Source organism: Candoia aspera, chromosome 9 (assembly GCF_035149785.1).
Source record: "Candoia aspera isolate rCanAsp1 chromosome 9, rCanAsp1.hap2, whole genome shotgun sequence".
In the NCBI taxonomy this organism is placed as follows: domain Eukaryota; kingdom Metazoa; phylum Chordata; class Lepidosauria; order Squamata; family Boidae; genus Candoia; species Candoia aspera.
This window is the reverse complement of record NC_086161.1, coordinates 3244088-3257799: the sequence shown is the minus strand read 5'-3', so window position 1 is coordinate 3257799 and position 13712 is coordinate 3244088. Positions and strand designations below refer to the sequence as shown.

Sequence of the window (13712 nt, the reverse complement as noted above, 5' to 3'; positions counted from 1 at the left end):
ATTCTTCCAGACAAAGGGAGCAGATTTGGGGTGGGGGAAAGGGAACAACTCAGGGGGATAAATCAGGGTGGCTCACAGGGGAGGCAAACAGAGCAAGACCCCCAGTTCAGCTCCCTATCAAGTGAGGCTCTACACTTTTTGGAAACCTTGTTGAAAATGAAGCATTAGGCACAGAATCCAACGTTTGGCAAAGAGCTTTGGGCAAAGCATGCAATTCTCCGTCCCTGCCATCAGGGATGGGGGTCAAAGAGTCAAGATCAAAGCCCTGTCCCTTTTATTACATGCATCATGACATTAAAATTATCAATGTCAGGGCAACATTGGCTGCCAGTAGATAGGAAGCCAACTGACCATCCCTTCTGAAAGCCTCCTTGGTGGATCTCAAGGACATTTTGAGAGCTTTGGCTAGAAGGTGGTAGAAGGTGGATTTGATATATTTATTATTACCCCGTTCACCTAGCTTTTGCAGTTACAAGGCAGCACCCTGCAGCATTTCCTTTCATTTAATCCTAATAAGTCTGCAAGGTAGCATGAGCTGAGAAATCACAGAAATCAAAATTCCCCAGGGAGTGCCATACTTGAGCAAGGCTTTCAAGCCTGGATCTCTCTGATCCCATTCCCACATGTAACCACGGCTTCGTGTTGCTGTTGTGAGGTCCAGCTGCACATCTGGAGGAGAATATGTATCTGCGGCAGCTACGAAGGGTTCTCAGCTCTTCCTATGGAAAAACAGCAACCATTGAGGGAAAGTGTGCTCCTAATTGCTCTGCTTGTAACATGTACAAATACTGAATAGCTCATTCCAGCTTTTCTGGCTCTGCTGAAACAATTCACAGAGGAGCTGCAAGAGAAGACTGCATGAGAAATTGGAAAGGGTCATGTTCTCACTAGCCTTCCTGGCCCAGATTGTGCAGAAAATTCATGCGCCCTTTTCATTCTTCAAGGTATGTTCCGGCACCTGCCTGTTCTGAGGATGGTTGGCTGTTTAATGGCTGCTTTGTGGTCCAGAATCAAAAGTCCAGGACTTTTCCAAAGAGGATCTACACGCTAGTATCTATTGGTACATTTTCTCTCTTGCTCCTCCAAGAACAACCAAGCGCTGAGTAAACAACTTGACTTAACAATGGAGTTGCCGGAAGAGAAAAATATTTAGTTTTCTCTCTGCAGAATATTAGTAATGACTTTGAGCAAGTGGGCAGCTGGTGAACATTCTAGCATTAAGAAACTTCATCCCTCTTTTCGAGGGCTGCAAGATAGCTACCCATGATTGACAAGCATCAGCAGAACAATGTAACAGTCAACAGCATGGGTCTTAACTCATCCATATTTCTCCCCATCTTCTTCTCACCACCAGAATGGGTTGATTCATTCCTACGTTCCTCCAGTGAGTCAGGATCCACTTGTGTCCGAGGAAATAGAAACATTTCACCCTTCCTCGCTATTGAATGCTCAGTCTCAACATGAGTAAAGTTTTGGCTGACATGCCTCCTTTCACTGTCATCTTCTGTGAAAGTCTGAAGGCATCTTTCTCCTTTCAAACATTAGGCATGGAGAAAGCAGCAGTCCAGGGATGTCCAGCATATGTGATGCCCATAAAAAATGGACGAAGCTTTCGTTGTACTGTAGTGGCCACCATCTTGAGTATTTTGGCCATACCCTTCAGATGCCCCTGTTTCAGTCTCTGCTGCAGCAAGACAAGACCAGCAAAGAGAAGGTCCAGCGAGATTATCCTCAGCGAGGCAGTTTCCAAACATTAGCCAAAACAAGTGACAGTTTTGACTATCTCGGCAGTTTACAGGTGGCCCATGAAGTGCCCATGCCCAGTTATACAACATCAGAACTGTTGGCCAGAAGAAGCAACCTCTTCATTTCCACTGAATGCAACCTTGATCCACAGCTGAGGGCCCAGCTCTACATTGTAGCTGTTGGAATTATAGCCATGAAGAGAGTAACAAGGAAATCTGGAAGCCCAGGAGGGACTGTCACCAGGTTACAAGAAGAAGACAGGAAGAAACAGGCACACAGGGCAAGAATGAAAGGGTTAGTTGCATGCCACTTGATGTTCTCGATCCAGTGCCAAATCAGATACGTTTGAGGATCTTATTACAATCTCTTGTTCCCACCAGTTTGAAAGAGTTATTTTAAAAAAACAGACAATTCTCTTGGGCCTAGAACATGTTCTATACTCGTTTATAAATAGAGAGTGATGGAGAATGAGGAGGAGAGAGAAGGAAATTTATCAGGAAAAAAAAGTATCTGAACTTATATCCCCACCAATGTAAATTTCTCCAAAATCTGGCCTTTAGCCTGATGGGAAAAAAGAGGAATGTTTAGAGTATGGATGCAGTGGAGGAAAACGACCCTATGCTGCCCAGCACAAAGACAATTTCCTCCTCCAGATTTCCCTTGCTTTGGTCATACCACCCATGGGAATCTATGTAGATTCTTGATTGTTAATGCAGTGGAGAGAGAGTTTATTTGTTTGTCGAATTTTGCCACTACCCATCTCCCCTCAAGGGGGGACTCTGGGTGGTTTACAATAAAAATAAAACATTAAGATATAATAATACATAAATATCTAATACAAATAGAAATATAGAATAAAAAAGATAAAATAAAATCTAGATGGTGATGACAGTTTTAATACCACTCATATATATCTAAGGCCATCTTAGGGCTCCAGCCAACCCCAGGAGTGACTACTTCCCCTCCTGCCCCAAGCGAGCTGGCGAAACCAGGTCTTCAGTTGTTTTCGGAAGGCCACAAGACATGGGGCCCGCCGTACCTCTGGGGGGAGAATATTCCAGAGGGCAGGAGCTGCTGCAGGGAAGGCCCACTTCCTGGACCCCGCCAGATGAAATTCTCTTACAGACGGGGCCCACAACATGCCTTCTCTGCATGATTGGGTGGGACAGGTCAATGTAATGGGGACGAGATGTTGCATGCATGAACCAACTGGTGTTTGGAGGAGGGGGCAGCAGTGATACTGACTTCCATGGTACCAAATTGGGACCAAAATATTTTGTTGCTCAAAATAAAGGACAAAATTATACCCCTCTCTACAGAGACAGAGACATACACACAAACACACTGGAAGCTGATGAGATGGCTTAGTCACACCTGCAAACTTTGGTTGGTGGTTCACTGACATTGGTCTGTCCCACACATCAACTAAGCTTCAGGTAGCCCTTGAATAACCATTTGAGGTAGGCTTGAGGGAATGGAAGAATGAAGGGATGGAACCACAATTGGTTAATGTGGTTAAATACATGATTACATTGGAGCAACAAATATATTTGGGGATGTTGGGCTTCAGGGTTTAGTGACTGTGGCCGAGAGAACTGATTTCCTGATGTTTCACCGGCAACTGTGTCTTCAGAGGCAAAATGGTCTTAAAAGGCAAGAGGTAACCAAGGGGCATCATCCAAAGCTTTTCTCAATCAGAGGGAGGCATTCCTCTGCTGGGGAAGCCCAAAAAGGAGACAAGGGTTAATCTTCAAGTGCCCCAAGACAGCCTCTATCTTTTGCCAAGGGTTCTCAGCAGACCATGTTTTTTCTGGCAGAAAGAGGGTGATTCTGTTGAAGATAAGCAGGATCTGTTTGTTGTGGTCTTGCAATCATCCTCAGGAAATTTCCACATAGCAACTAGGAGGTTATTAGCCAGCCACATGGCTGTTTTTGGAACATCAGTGAGGGCACAAATGCATGTTTCAAAAGGACAGGCTGTTCTATCACAACCGTAAATTAGGGTTATTTTGGAGGTGTGTAGATTACCATCAATCCTCAACAGACAGCTATGTCTCAAGGTTCTTCTGATGTCTGGTTCAGATTCTTTTGATATGAAATGAGACTCTCTCTCTCTCTCTCTCACACACACACACATATATACACATACATACATACATATACATATATACCTACATACATACACACACACACATAATTTTTTGCTTGTCTCATGTCATTTTGATTGCTCTAGTTATAGTTCAAGATGGTTAGAAAATAAGGAAGAGGGGAAAAAGAAAGAAAAACTTCATTTTTCCAGGAGCTGATACTACCGGGTCGCAGTATGGAAGGAATTGGGGGGAGTCCAGCCCAGTCCATCAAATGGCTTAAAACTTCGCTTTTGATTTTTTTCAGTTCAAGCTGGTCATTTTAAGAACTTGCTGATGGATACTTTTCATTAGAACTGGAGAGGCCGAGATTGCGTCCCTTATCAATCAAGGAAGCTCATTCCATCTTTTGGGCTTTCCATGTGTGTGTGTGTGTATATAAATAAAAGTTATCTTATTTTAAATATATATATAAATATATATATGTATGAACGAATATCTTATTTTTCCATGACCAAAAGCCCAAGGCAGGTTTAAAACACTGGTCATTTTTCTCATCACATTCATCTCAATTTACTCAGGTTGTTTCTTGATTGAGCTGACATCATACAGCAGTTGAACTGTGTTATATGCATATAACTCTCATTTCTTTAAATAAAAAATGACTGGACAAAGGACTTGGAGGAAGACAAACAGCCAGCAGAAAAAAATATTTCTTAGAATCCTGCAGAATATGAGGCAGCGGCCTTCCAAATGACTTCTTTATTATGGGTGTTGGTATGTAGGAACTCACTTCTGCTAGGAACCACCTAGGCCAGTGTTTCTCAACCGTGGCAGCTCGAAGGTGTGTGGACTTCAGCTCCCAGAACTCCCCAGCCAGATGGCAGGACACACGCAAGGCACAGCAAATGCTTCATACTTGTTGGTGTTGTGAACTACTGGAGTGCAAACACAGAAAAGCAGCTCCTCTATCGCAAATGTTTCCAGCAGGTTGTGTGAGTTTTTAGACAGTTCACCAACATGTTCCTCACTTACCTTCAAATCCCACCCAGCTTTCTCTTTGTGTTGTGGATAATTTGACTTCATTCTCACCGTCTTGGCTGAATTTTGCAGAGACTTGCACTGGGCCACCAGAGTCACAATGATCTGGTCTGGCTGGATTTCAGCTGTGCTTCGAAAGGGATTTTCCCTTCTAAAAGCAACTGCTGGAATTTAACCTAGAGCAGCACCCAAGAACACAGATAAGGGGCCCTCCCCTCCAGAGAGTTACAGATTAGGGATTAAATCTAGGAAAGGGAAGGACCAAATGGAGAACTGCTCATTCAGATGCTGGAAACCTTTTGTTGAAAAGGGTATTTACATTACTACTCCCAGCAGCTGGAGAAAATGAATTTCCTTTGATATGATCAAATTAACAAATACTTGGGGAACTGAAATGGCCTTAATTTACTTTAGTAGATTTCCCTTCCCTAGCTGTGTTTAATAAGCAATGATTCATGGCATATTGTAGGAATCCAGTAATTAGGATTTGCTCAACAAATCATAGCTTAGAAGCATGTCTGAACCTCCCAAGCGATTTGCCTTAAGCTAATCGTTCTACCTAGTGGAAAAGCCACTTCCCATTCATTTTTCAAGCCACGTTTTCTCTGCAACCCATTGACCCAGAAGGCATGGAGGACCTTCCAAAGGTTTAGAAATTAAAGGGACCCAGAGCATGTTGTCTCTTAAAAAAGGAAAGAAAAAAAAAGAATAGCAGAATATATTTTCTGGGGGGGAAAAAGCTTTTTTTTTAAAAAAAAAATTTGTCAAATCATTTACATAATGCAAAGTTCACACAAGCAACCAAACGGTCCCTCCAGAGGCACCACGGCAGTAGGATTGCGTGAAGGGCCGGAGCAGGTGCTGGATAGGAAGAGGCAATCCCGCATCCCCATCTGTGCTACGGTAACATCCAGGAAGGTGATCAGAACGGGCCGCAGTCTGAACAAGGCACAGATCAGGAGCAAGCGGCTCTCTTTCTACAAGCAGAGTAGGCAGTTCTGCTAAAAAACTACGTATCTTTTCTTCTCTCTACCACTCCACCATTCCCTCCACGTCTGGCCCTGTGGAATTACCTGCACGGGATAAAAATTCACAGGCTGAGAAAAATCGGAATGTTCTTCAGAGACAGGACGGGACAGGCGAGGAAGAATGTATTTTATTCTGAGTTATGCTTCTCCTCGTGCAAATTCTCTAAATCTTTGCATCCGCAAAGGATGCACACAGCCTTGATCTTCACACGTGAAACAGAGGAGAGAATAAGGTACACTCTTCCTAGGCTGCAGGTAAAAAGGACTGAATTCAGCAACAAGACACATCTTCCAAGCAGTGGACAGGGAGATTCAGGAGGATGGTTGAGAATACCCTCCTAGGCCCAATAACCTATAGAGAAGTTGAACATAGATCTTTGAGCTGTCCGAGGTGGGGCACTACAAAACTTTAAACCAGCACCTCTAGTGGGCTGCAGGTTGGTTAAAGTCTGTTTAGGGCAGTGTTTCTCAACCTCGGCAACTTGAAGATGGGTGGACTTCAACTCTTCAAGGCTGGCTGGGGAATTATGGGAGTTGAAGTCCACCCATCTTCAAGTTGCCAAGGTTGAGAAACACTGGTTTAGAGCCTCTGTCTTTAATATATAGGAAGGATTTACAAACAGCATGGGTGTTAAAAAAAAGTAGATCCCCCATTTTATTTACATTAACCCCAGTTATGTTTCTGGATCCCGCCTGCTTCTACCCACATTAGACTTTCCCTTCCTGACCTAAGCAGATGCTCCTCTGCACACACACAAGCATACGCCTTCAGCACTGCCAGCATTAAGGCAGTTTAGCAACGGCTCAGTCCAAATGTTTTCTCCCTTTTCTCCAACTCCAGAGAAGCCCTGTGGCTCTTCCCGAAATCAAAGATGCTCGGCAAACTCTCTGCTGCAATGAAGCACTGCTGTGCCAATTTAATTCCAAGATTTAAAACCTAAAATTTAATTAGAGAAACAAAACACAGAAGTCTTTCAAGTAAAACAAAATTAAAAACTAGAATAGATGATGGCTGGGATTTTAATGTCTCCCTGGCTGTGGATGCAGAGGAGAAACAAAACCAGTTGTATCACTGAAAAAAAATAACTCTTCCTTTTTTTTTTGAAGAAAGAGAACAAACGGTACAGGTAAGTGAAAACGTTGCAAGATTGGTCAAAGGACAGCAGAGGTCTAGAGGAGCTTTATATAAAATTCTATTTTATATAAAGCTCCTCTTGAAAACTGATGGTAAATAAAAGCTTCTCAGTAAAGTAGTGTTTCTCAACTTCGGCAACTTTTAAGATGGGGGGATCTCAACTCCCAGAATTCCATGGCTGGCCGGGGAATTCTGGGAGTTGAAGTCCACCCATCTTGAAGTTACTGAGGTTGAGAAACACTGCAGTAGAGATTTCTTTCTCATGTTTGGATGGCCCATGTAATAGCCCTTAAAAACCTGATGTTGAAAATCTTTACAGCTGACTTTGGTGTCCCAATCCAGCAAGATAGGAAGTCTTGTTTTCAACACTGGAAAAATCTGCTTTGTGCAAAGTGAAGTTTAGTGCCCTAAAGCCTTTGGGGTGGAAGTTGCACCATCTCCAAAGGTATGTCAAGCAACATCACAAGGGAGAGAGCTTTGAAATGCATCGCTCGAGACCGACACTGAGCCCTGCGTGAGCCTGCTTTGGTGACACCAACCTTTCCACAGGGAGTTTTGTCCTCCTCAGCACGCCTTCCTGGGAAAGAGACGCTCTTCAAATCAGCACGATTTGATTCCAAGCAAATGTGCCACATTCTTAGGCGTGTGCGTGTCCTACTCGGGGAAAGGTGCTGCAATTCAGCACGTTTATATAGCTGGGACCCAGCCACCTTGCACAGTAGTTTCAACCAGGTCCCAAAGGCCTCTCTGGTCTGGGGGCAGACCTTCACTTACAGGCAGAACAGCTATAAATTCAGCAGTTCCAAGAAACAAAACAAAGTTCTTCAGGACTTCAGTCTCTGAGATTTTGCTTTCCAATTTAAACATTAAAGAAAAGAGTTGGTTCTACTGGGCCTGAGAATTATCACACTCTTGGCTGACTTTCCAAGACATGGTGCTGTGGATATTAATGACTGGCTCTGAAAAGAGAACAATTCCTTTTTAATCAAAGGGTCAAGCAAACCACTGTAGTCAATATTGCCTTCTTTCCTTACTACTACTCTTACAGTAGCTACAATTCTTCAGAGCCACAGCAGTGCTGCTTTCCGGAGTTAAATTACGAAATCTAGAACCTGACCCCATAGGTGTGCCATCCTGCTCAAATCCAGCCCAGACTCTTAAAAAGTCATAAAAAGCTGTTTCATTGACTGTCTCAGGCCAAGCCCATCAGTTTCCCTTTTACCTCCCAAGCTGCTGACAGAACTGCCATTTGCTAGCTAACAGACTATAGTTGGTACCATTAGGTTCCCAAAATTATCCCCAAAAGAGGGAGGAAGGGAATTAGAGTTGTGCAGTTGAGCTGGAATGTACAATTTTGCATAGGTAACCTGTGGAAGTTGCATGCCAGTAGGTGGAGTAGGATCTTTCTTAATTGTCATAAGCTAATCTATGAAGCATCTATGTGCTCTATGGTTGCACATTCAGTGTCCAGCTTATTTTCTTATGAATCTGAACAAACATGTATACACAATCTTGGAAAACATATGTGGACTAATGGTACATCCTCTGAAAACAGGACATCAAGATGGTCAATAAGAGCTGAAATCTAACACATTAGTTGTACCTTGTGGGAACAAAAACTCTACAATGCATGGCCGCGATAAATGCAAAGTTTTGTCCCCTCCTGTGAGTAGCACCAAATACCTACAGATCAAGGTTTGGAAGTATGGACTTCTCTAGGAGCAGAACTCAGAAACCTGTTATGTGAGTCGGACAATGCTCTACAGAGATCAATAAAGCTGGCCGGGGGTAAGCTCACAATGAACTTTAGAAGGAAATGGTGTGGCAGGACACCTTCTCATGACTCCAATAATGGAGGCAGAATTATCCTATTCATATTTTCAGACATGTTTATCAGCTAAGCTTGCTATGGACTTTTTTTGTTCAAAATACTAATTCATAGAATACCCCAAATATCAGGAATTCAGCACCTGTACTTTTTGTACTCTGGATGAAAAATGTCCATTGTACTCTTTCAGCCTCACAACTGAATATGGTGCATGATTACACCACCGTTCCTAGCAATGGGAAAGTTTCCAAATTATTACTGTGATCAGCAATTTGGGTTTTTTTTCCTCTTATGAGAGCAATGAACAGTGAAAACAGAAGTGCAAAGAAACCATTCATAGCATTTTTCAGGTTCCGCTAAAAGCAATGAGTGTCTTTGGAAATGAAAAAGGGGTGCCCAGGGACACCCACAGTCTGTACCAGCTGTTATGGAGGTCCAAGGGCCAGAGACCTCTTGTGCTTTGGCAAAAAGCACATGGGAAGGAGATGAAGCTGCCTCCTCCGCAGCTCACAGGTAGACATTGAGAGTCTGCAGGATCATCTGCCGGCACAGTGGGCAGTTCCGCTGATGTATGGCCTGCTGCAGCAGGATTTCAGTGCATCCTTGGCAGAGGCAAAGGTGGCGGCAGGGCAGTAAGAGGACGGTCTTTGTTTGATCCTGGCAGATGACACACTTCTTCCGTTCTTCTTGTTCTTTAAGCAGCAGCCACGGGTCATTATCTTCTTCCAAAGCATTGAGTTGCTCTTTTTTTGCCGGTTTGGTATGCGGTAAGCTTGGTCCTTCCCCCTGAGGCTGAACTGGCTGCCCTGGGAACACACCCCGTTGCACAGCCATTCCCAGATCAATGTCCGCTCTGGACAGGTCCCTGCTGCCTCTTTGGCGGGGACGAGGGTTCACAGCTGGCCCTTGTCTTCTTGGATATGGGGCTCCTAGAGGAGCCAGTCTCTGTCCCACAGCAGCTCCCCCTGCCCTTTCTCGGGAGGCTTCAAGCATTGGCTGCGGCTCTCGTTCTCTGGGCTGGTTAGCCGCCCAGTTGTTCCTGTTCCAACTGAGCACCTGAAGACTCCAGTCTGCCAGCCTACGCCAGGTCTGGGAGCTCAGCAGCATCTCGAGGGACCAGAGCATGATCTGATAAAGGCGTTGCATGTCCCTGAGGAAGCGGTGGTAAGAAGGCATTGTGTTCAAATAGCCAGACACCTGATTTGCCAGGGTCCAAGTCAGCTGCGGGTTCAGGATGAAGATGCTGGTGACGACAACCATCGAGAGCAAAACTGCGCCGTAAAGGTCGAGAAAGAAGACATTGACCAGCAGCTTGCTCACCGAGGCCAGAAGATCAAAAGCCAGCTGACAGGGCGTCCACAGGAGAATGGCTGTGGCAATGGCACTGCTGGAGAGGTGTGCGAGAAAGGCAACAAAGATGTCTGTGATTCTCAGAAAGGGGCCAACTACAGTCTCCCACAGGGCCAGCCCCACGGCAAAAAGGTTCTGAGTTCCAATGAGGCAGATGTTGATTATGCTGTTGATGAAGTAAGCCACAAGGCTCATGACTATGGCACACACTTCACACATATGTCTCAGAAGCGTCTGACCCGAGCCAATCAGGTTCCAGAAACTGCGGTGCATAACCTCTTTGCTTCTCAGGGTCAGGTGGGTGATCAGGTGGCCCACGACTTTCAAGCTCTCCATGCTGGAGCAGACTCCCCTCACCAAGTTGAGGACAGCATGCACAGAGCCCAGAGTCAAGTAATACAACGCCTCCGCAATGCATAGCAGAACGACCAGGATCCCGTTCCAGAACTGGCTGAGACAGGCCACCGTGGCATTGGGCAGGTTGTAAACAAAGGCGATGAGCCAGATCAAGACGGAGAGGAAGGTGGAAACGAGGAAGAAGTTGATGTCCAGCAGGATTACCAGCAGGTCCAAGACCATCCCCGTGCCATTGATAACCAGGAACACTAGATCCATAGCTGAGCTCTCGATGCAGAATCAGCCAAGACCAGAACCACCAGGCTGCACCGCAGTGAAGCGAACCGCACGGCTTTGCAAAGGCAGCCGGAAGGAGAGGCCCGTGTGCGTGCTGCTACCTAATGTTCTACCTTGGGGGGAAATGCTTTGGCAACAAGGTAGAAAGTCCTGCAAAGTCTTTGCTCACTGAGCATCACAGGGCAAGCGGGGTGGCCATTCTAAACTTGGGAGAGGCGCCGTTCATCACAGACAGAGCTCCCTTGGGTACCTCATGGGCAGTTCCTCTCCCCAAGGGGAACTCACGCCAACTTCCTTCTGGGATAGTCAGGACTCCTCACCCCAAAACGAGCCGGTGGGGCGTCCAGACCACTAGGCCCCCATCCAGGGGGAATCCTCTTTTTTTCCTCTTCTTCCCTTCCCCCCCCGGGGGGGGCTTTCTTGATTTCTGCCCAGGGAGCCGGGGAAGGAGAAGCTGGCAGGTCAGCCTTTTAATTCGGATCCGAGTCTGGGACCCCTTTCAAGGGAGAGGGGCAGGTCATGCCGGTGGGGGGAAAAAAGGGGGCCCTGCGAAGAAGGGGGGCGCTGGGTGGGAGCAAGAGGGGCGGCCTGACAAATAGCGAGGAGGGGTCTGAGTGGGGGAGGGGCGGGGCGGGCACACGGGACTCCCCTCCCCCTGAGGGGGGCGCCCCCCACGAAGGCGCGTGGGATCCGGAGCGCGGAAGCCCGTTCCCTCCGCAGAGAAGGGCGCGACGTCCGCGCCTCACCAAGCGGGGCTGCCTCCTTGCCCGCCGCGAGGGGCGCAAAAGGCTGCCGCTCCTTCAAGCTCCTCGGCCGCCTCCCCGCCAAGCGCTCTCCTCCCTTCTGCTGGGCGCCGCCATTTTGGGGGCCGGGCGCCCTGGCGGCCAATCAGCGGAGGCGAACCCGACGGACGTGGAACCCCCCTTCTCGCGGTTGGTCGCCGCGGCTGTTGTTTTCACCCTTCCCGCGTTGCGATTGGTCCGTTTTGAAAGACGCCATCGGGCGGTTGACGTCTCCCCAAGCTGGGAAGGGAGGAGGGAGAGAAGGAGAGCGGGGGCGTGGCTTATCCCGGAGGCGAGACGAGGCGAAAGGCGGAAACGAGTTGGTCACGGGGTTCAAGGGAAGGGGCGTTCCTCACCTTTTCCCCGCCTCCGGAGGCGGGGTCCTTCTTTTTTTCTGAGGCGGTGGGGAAGTTGGGCTTTTCCCGCCTTTTGCATCTTTGGGAGAGAGTGGATGAAATAATGAACTTTAAGTGTAGCGGTCGTTGTAAAACTTTTATTTATCTACTGATATTTTATTCTTCACCCACTAGGTCTCCCTTCCACCTTTTGTTTTGAATTTGAAGTAGCTTTTTATTCTGTTCCTTAAGTGTTTTAAGCAAATCATTAATTTAAAAAACCAGGGAAGGTTTTTGCAAAAAGCTGAAGCAAAAACTGTTACAGGCTTCGGGATATTTCCTCATCTTGAAAAAAGTGGGGATTGAACTTTTTGCATTTCTGTAAGGAAAAACCAGCTTCCCCAATTTGGAGGCCTCCAGAAATACTGAATTCTTGGCTGGGGCCTCCAAATCTAAAGCTCCCTTTAATTTTTTTTTTCCTGGTTTCTCTTCAGATTGAACAAAATCACCTTTTAACAGTTAATAGATGCCAGATGAAGCCTTGACCTTCTTAAATTCATACTGCAAGGAGGGATTCCTTTTATGGTCCCCAACAATGTGGAAAAACAGGATTTTTTCAGAAAGAAGCTATCAGAATGGTAGATACAGTCCGCCTTTGCTTAAGCTTTCACAGCAGAGAAGGGAGGGAAAAACAATGGAAAAGGCGGAACTAACCCATTAACCCAGTTTTCCTGTTTGCAAAGCTTGTCTGCCCTTCATCTGCCATGTGGGCTTGTTTGCCAAGGTACCAAAGCTCTGACCTTGAGCTTATGCTCTTTGACCTCAAGAACTGGAACAAAAAACAGGCAGGCCTCCAAAAACGTTGGACTGCCTATGAAAACCCCCAGCCCAAGAATTGCCCTCTGGACAAATGGGTTGCAATTAGCAGAATTTACAGGGCCTTCCAACACCATTTCCTGCTTGCAGCTCCTGTTTTCTCATCATTTTCTTCTCCTTCCAACAGGCTATGCCCTCGGAGGCAGGTCTCTACTTCCCATAGATGCAATAAGCGCTTTTCCAGCAACACACACGATGCTCCAGCTGCTCCAGGAAGGAAGCTAGAAATCCTCCAAAATCTGGCCTCCTGATGGCCTTTAGAACATGGAAATCACCTTATCGGTGGAACGTGGAAGGCCTCTTACCAAATTGCAGTCCTGTTGGCTTATTCCCACCCACCTACCCCCCCCCTTTTTTTTTGAAACTGAGTTTTGCATGTTGTCAACTCTCAAAATTTGATCAGCGGCACTCAGAGAAGACCAATGCTTCTTTCACAACCAGGAAAGCTGAGCCAGAGAGGCGTCTGGGCTCTGTGAAACTGAGTAAAAGAGGATTTGAAATTAACCACGTTGGGTTTTCCGATCAAATTTGGTGAGGGAACGGAGTAGAGAACCCACAAGGTCTTGAACAAACTGTGAGAGGGACAGAATATTCCCAGCTCAGCTTCTGCCACCTGGCTGATAGGCAGGAAGGCGCTGCTGCTTTTTAAGCCTTCCTCCAATGCATGCTAGCAAAGGAACAGGCTTTTCAACTTTGCATGTTCGCAGACAGAGCATTGGAGCCCAATCAATGGAACAGCAGCTGGAGCCTGGAAGGGCAGCCCTGGCAAAGTGAGCCTCTCTTGGTCCTGTTGGAAACACAGGGCACGCTGCCCTTTGGTGGCCCCCACTGGGGAATGCCTCACAACCCCAGGGGGCTCCAGTGGACATGC

At 46.5% G+C, this 13712-nt stretch overlaps 1 protein-coding gene across 1 annotated transcript; it reads right to left on the bottom strand.

Moving 5' to 3' along the window:
* Positions 1-9286: 9286 nt before the first annotated feature.
* RNF26 (ring finger protein 26) lies at positions 9287-11208 on the bottom strand. Its single transcript, XM_063311076.1, has one exon. The coding sequence runs from the start codon at positions 10828-10830 to the stop codon at positions 9373-9375; it is 1458 nt and encodes a 485-aa protein (XP_063167146.1). The 5' UTR covers positions 10831-11208; the 3' UTR covers positions 9287-9372.
* Between the last annotated feature and the right edge of the window lie 2504 nt (positions 11209-13712).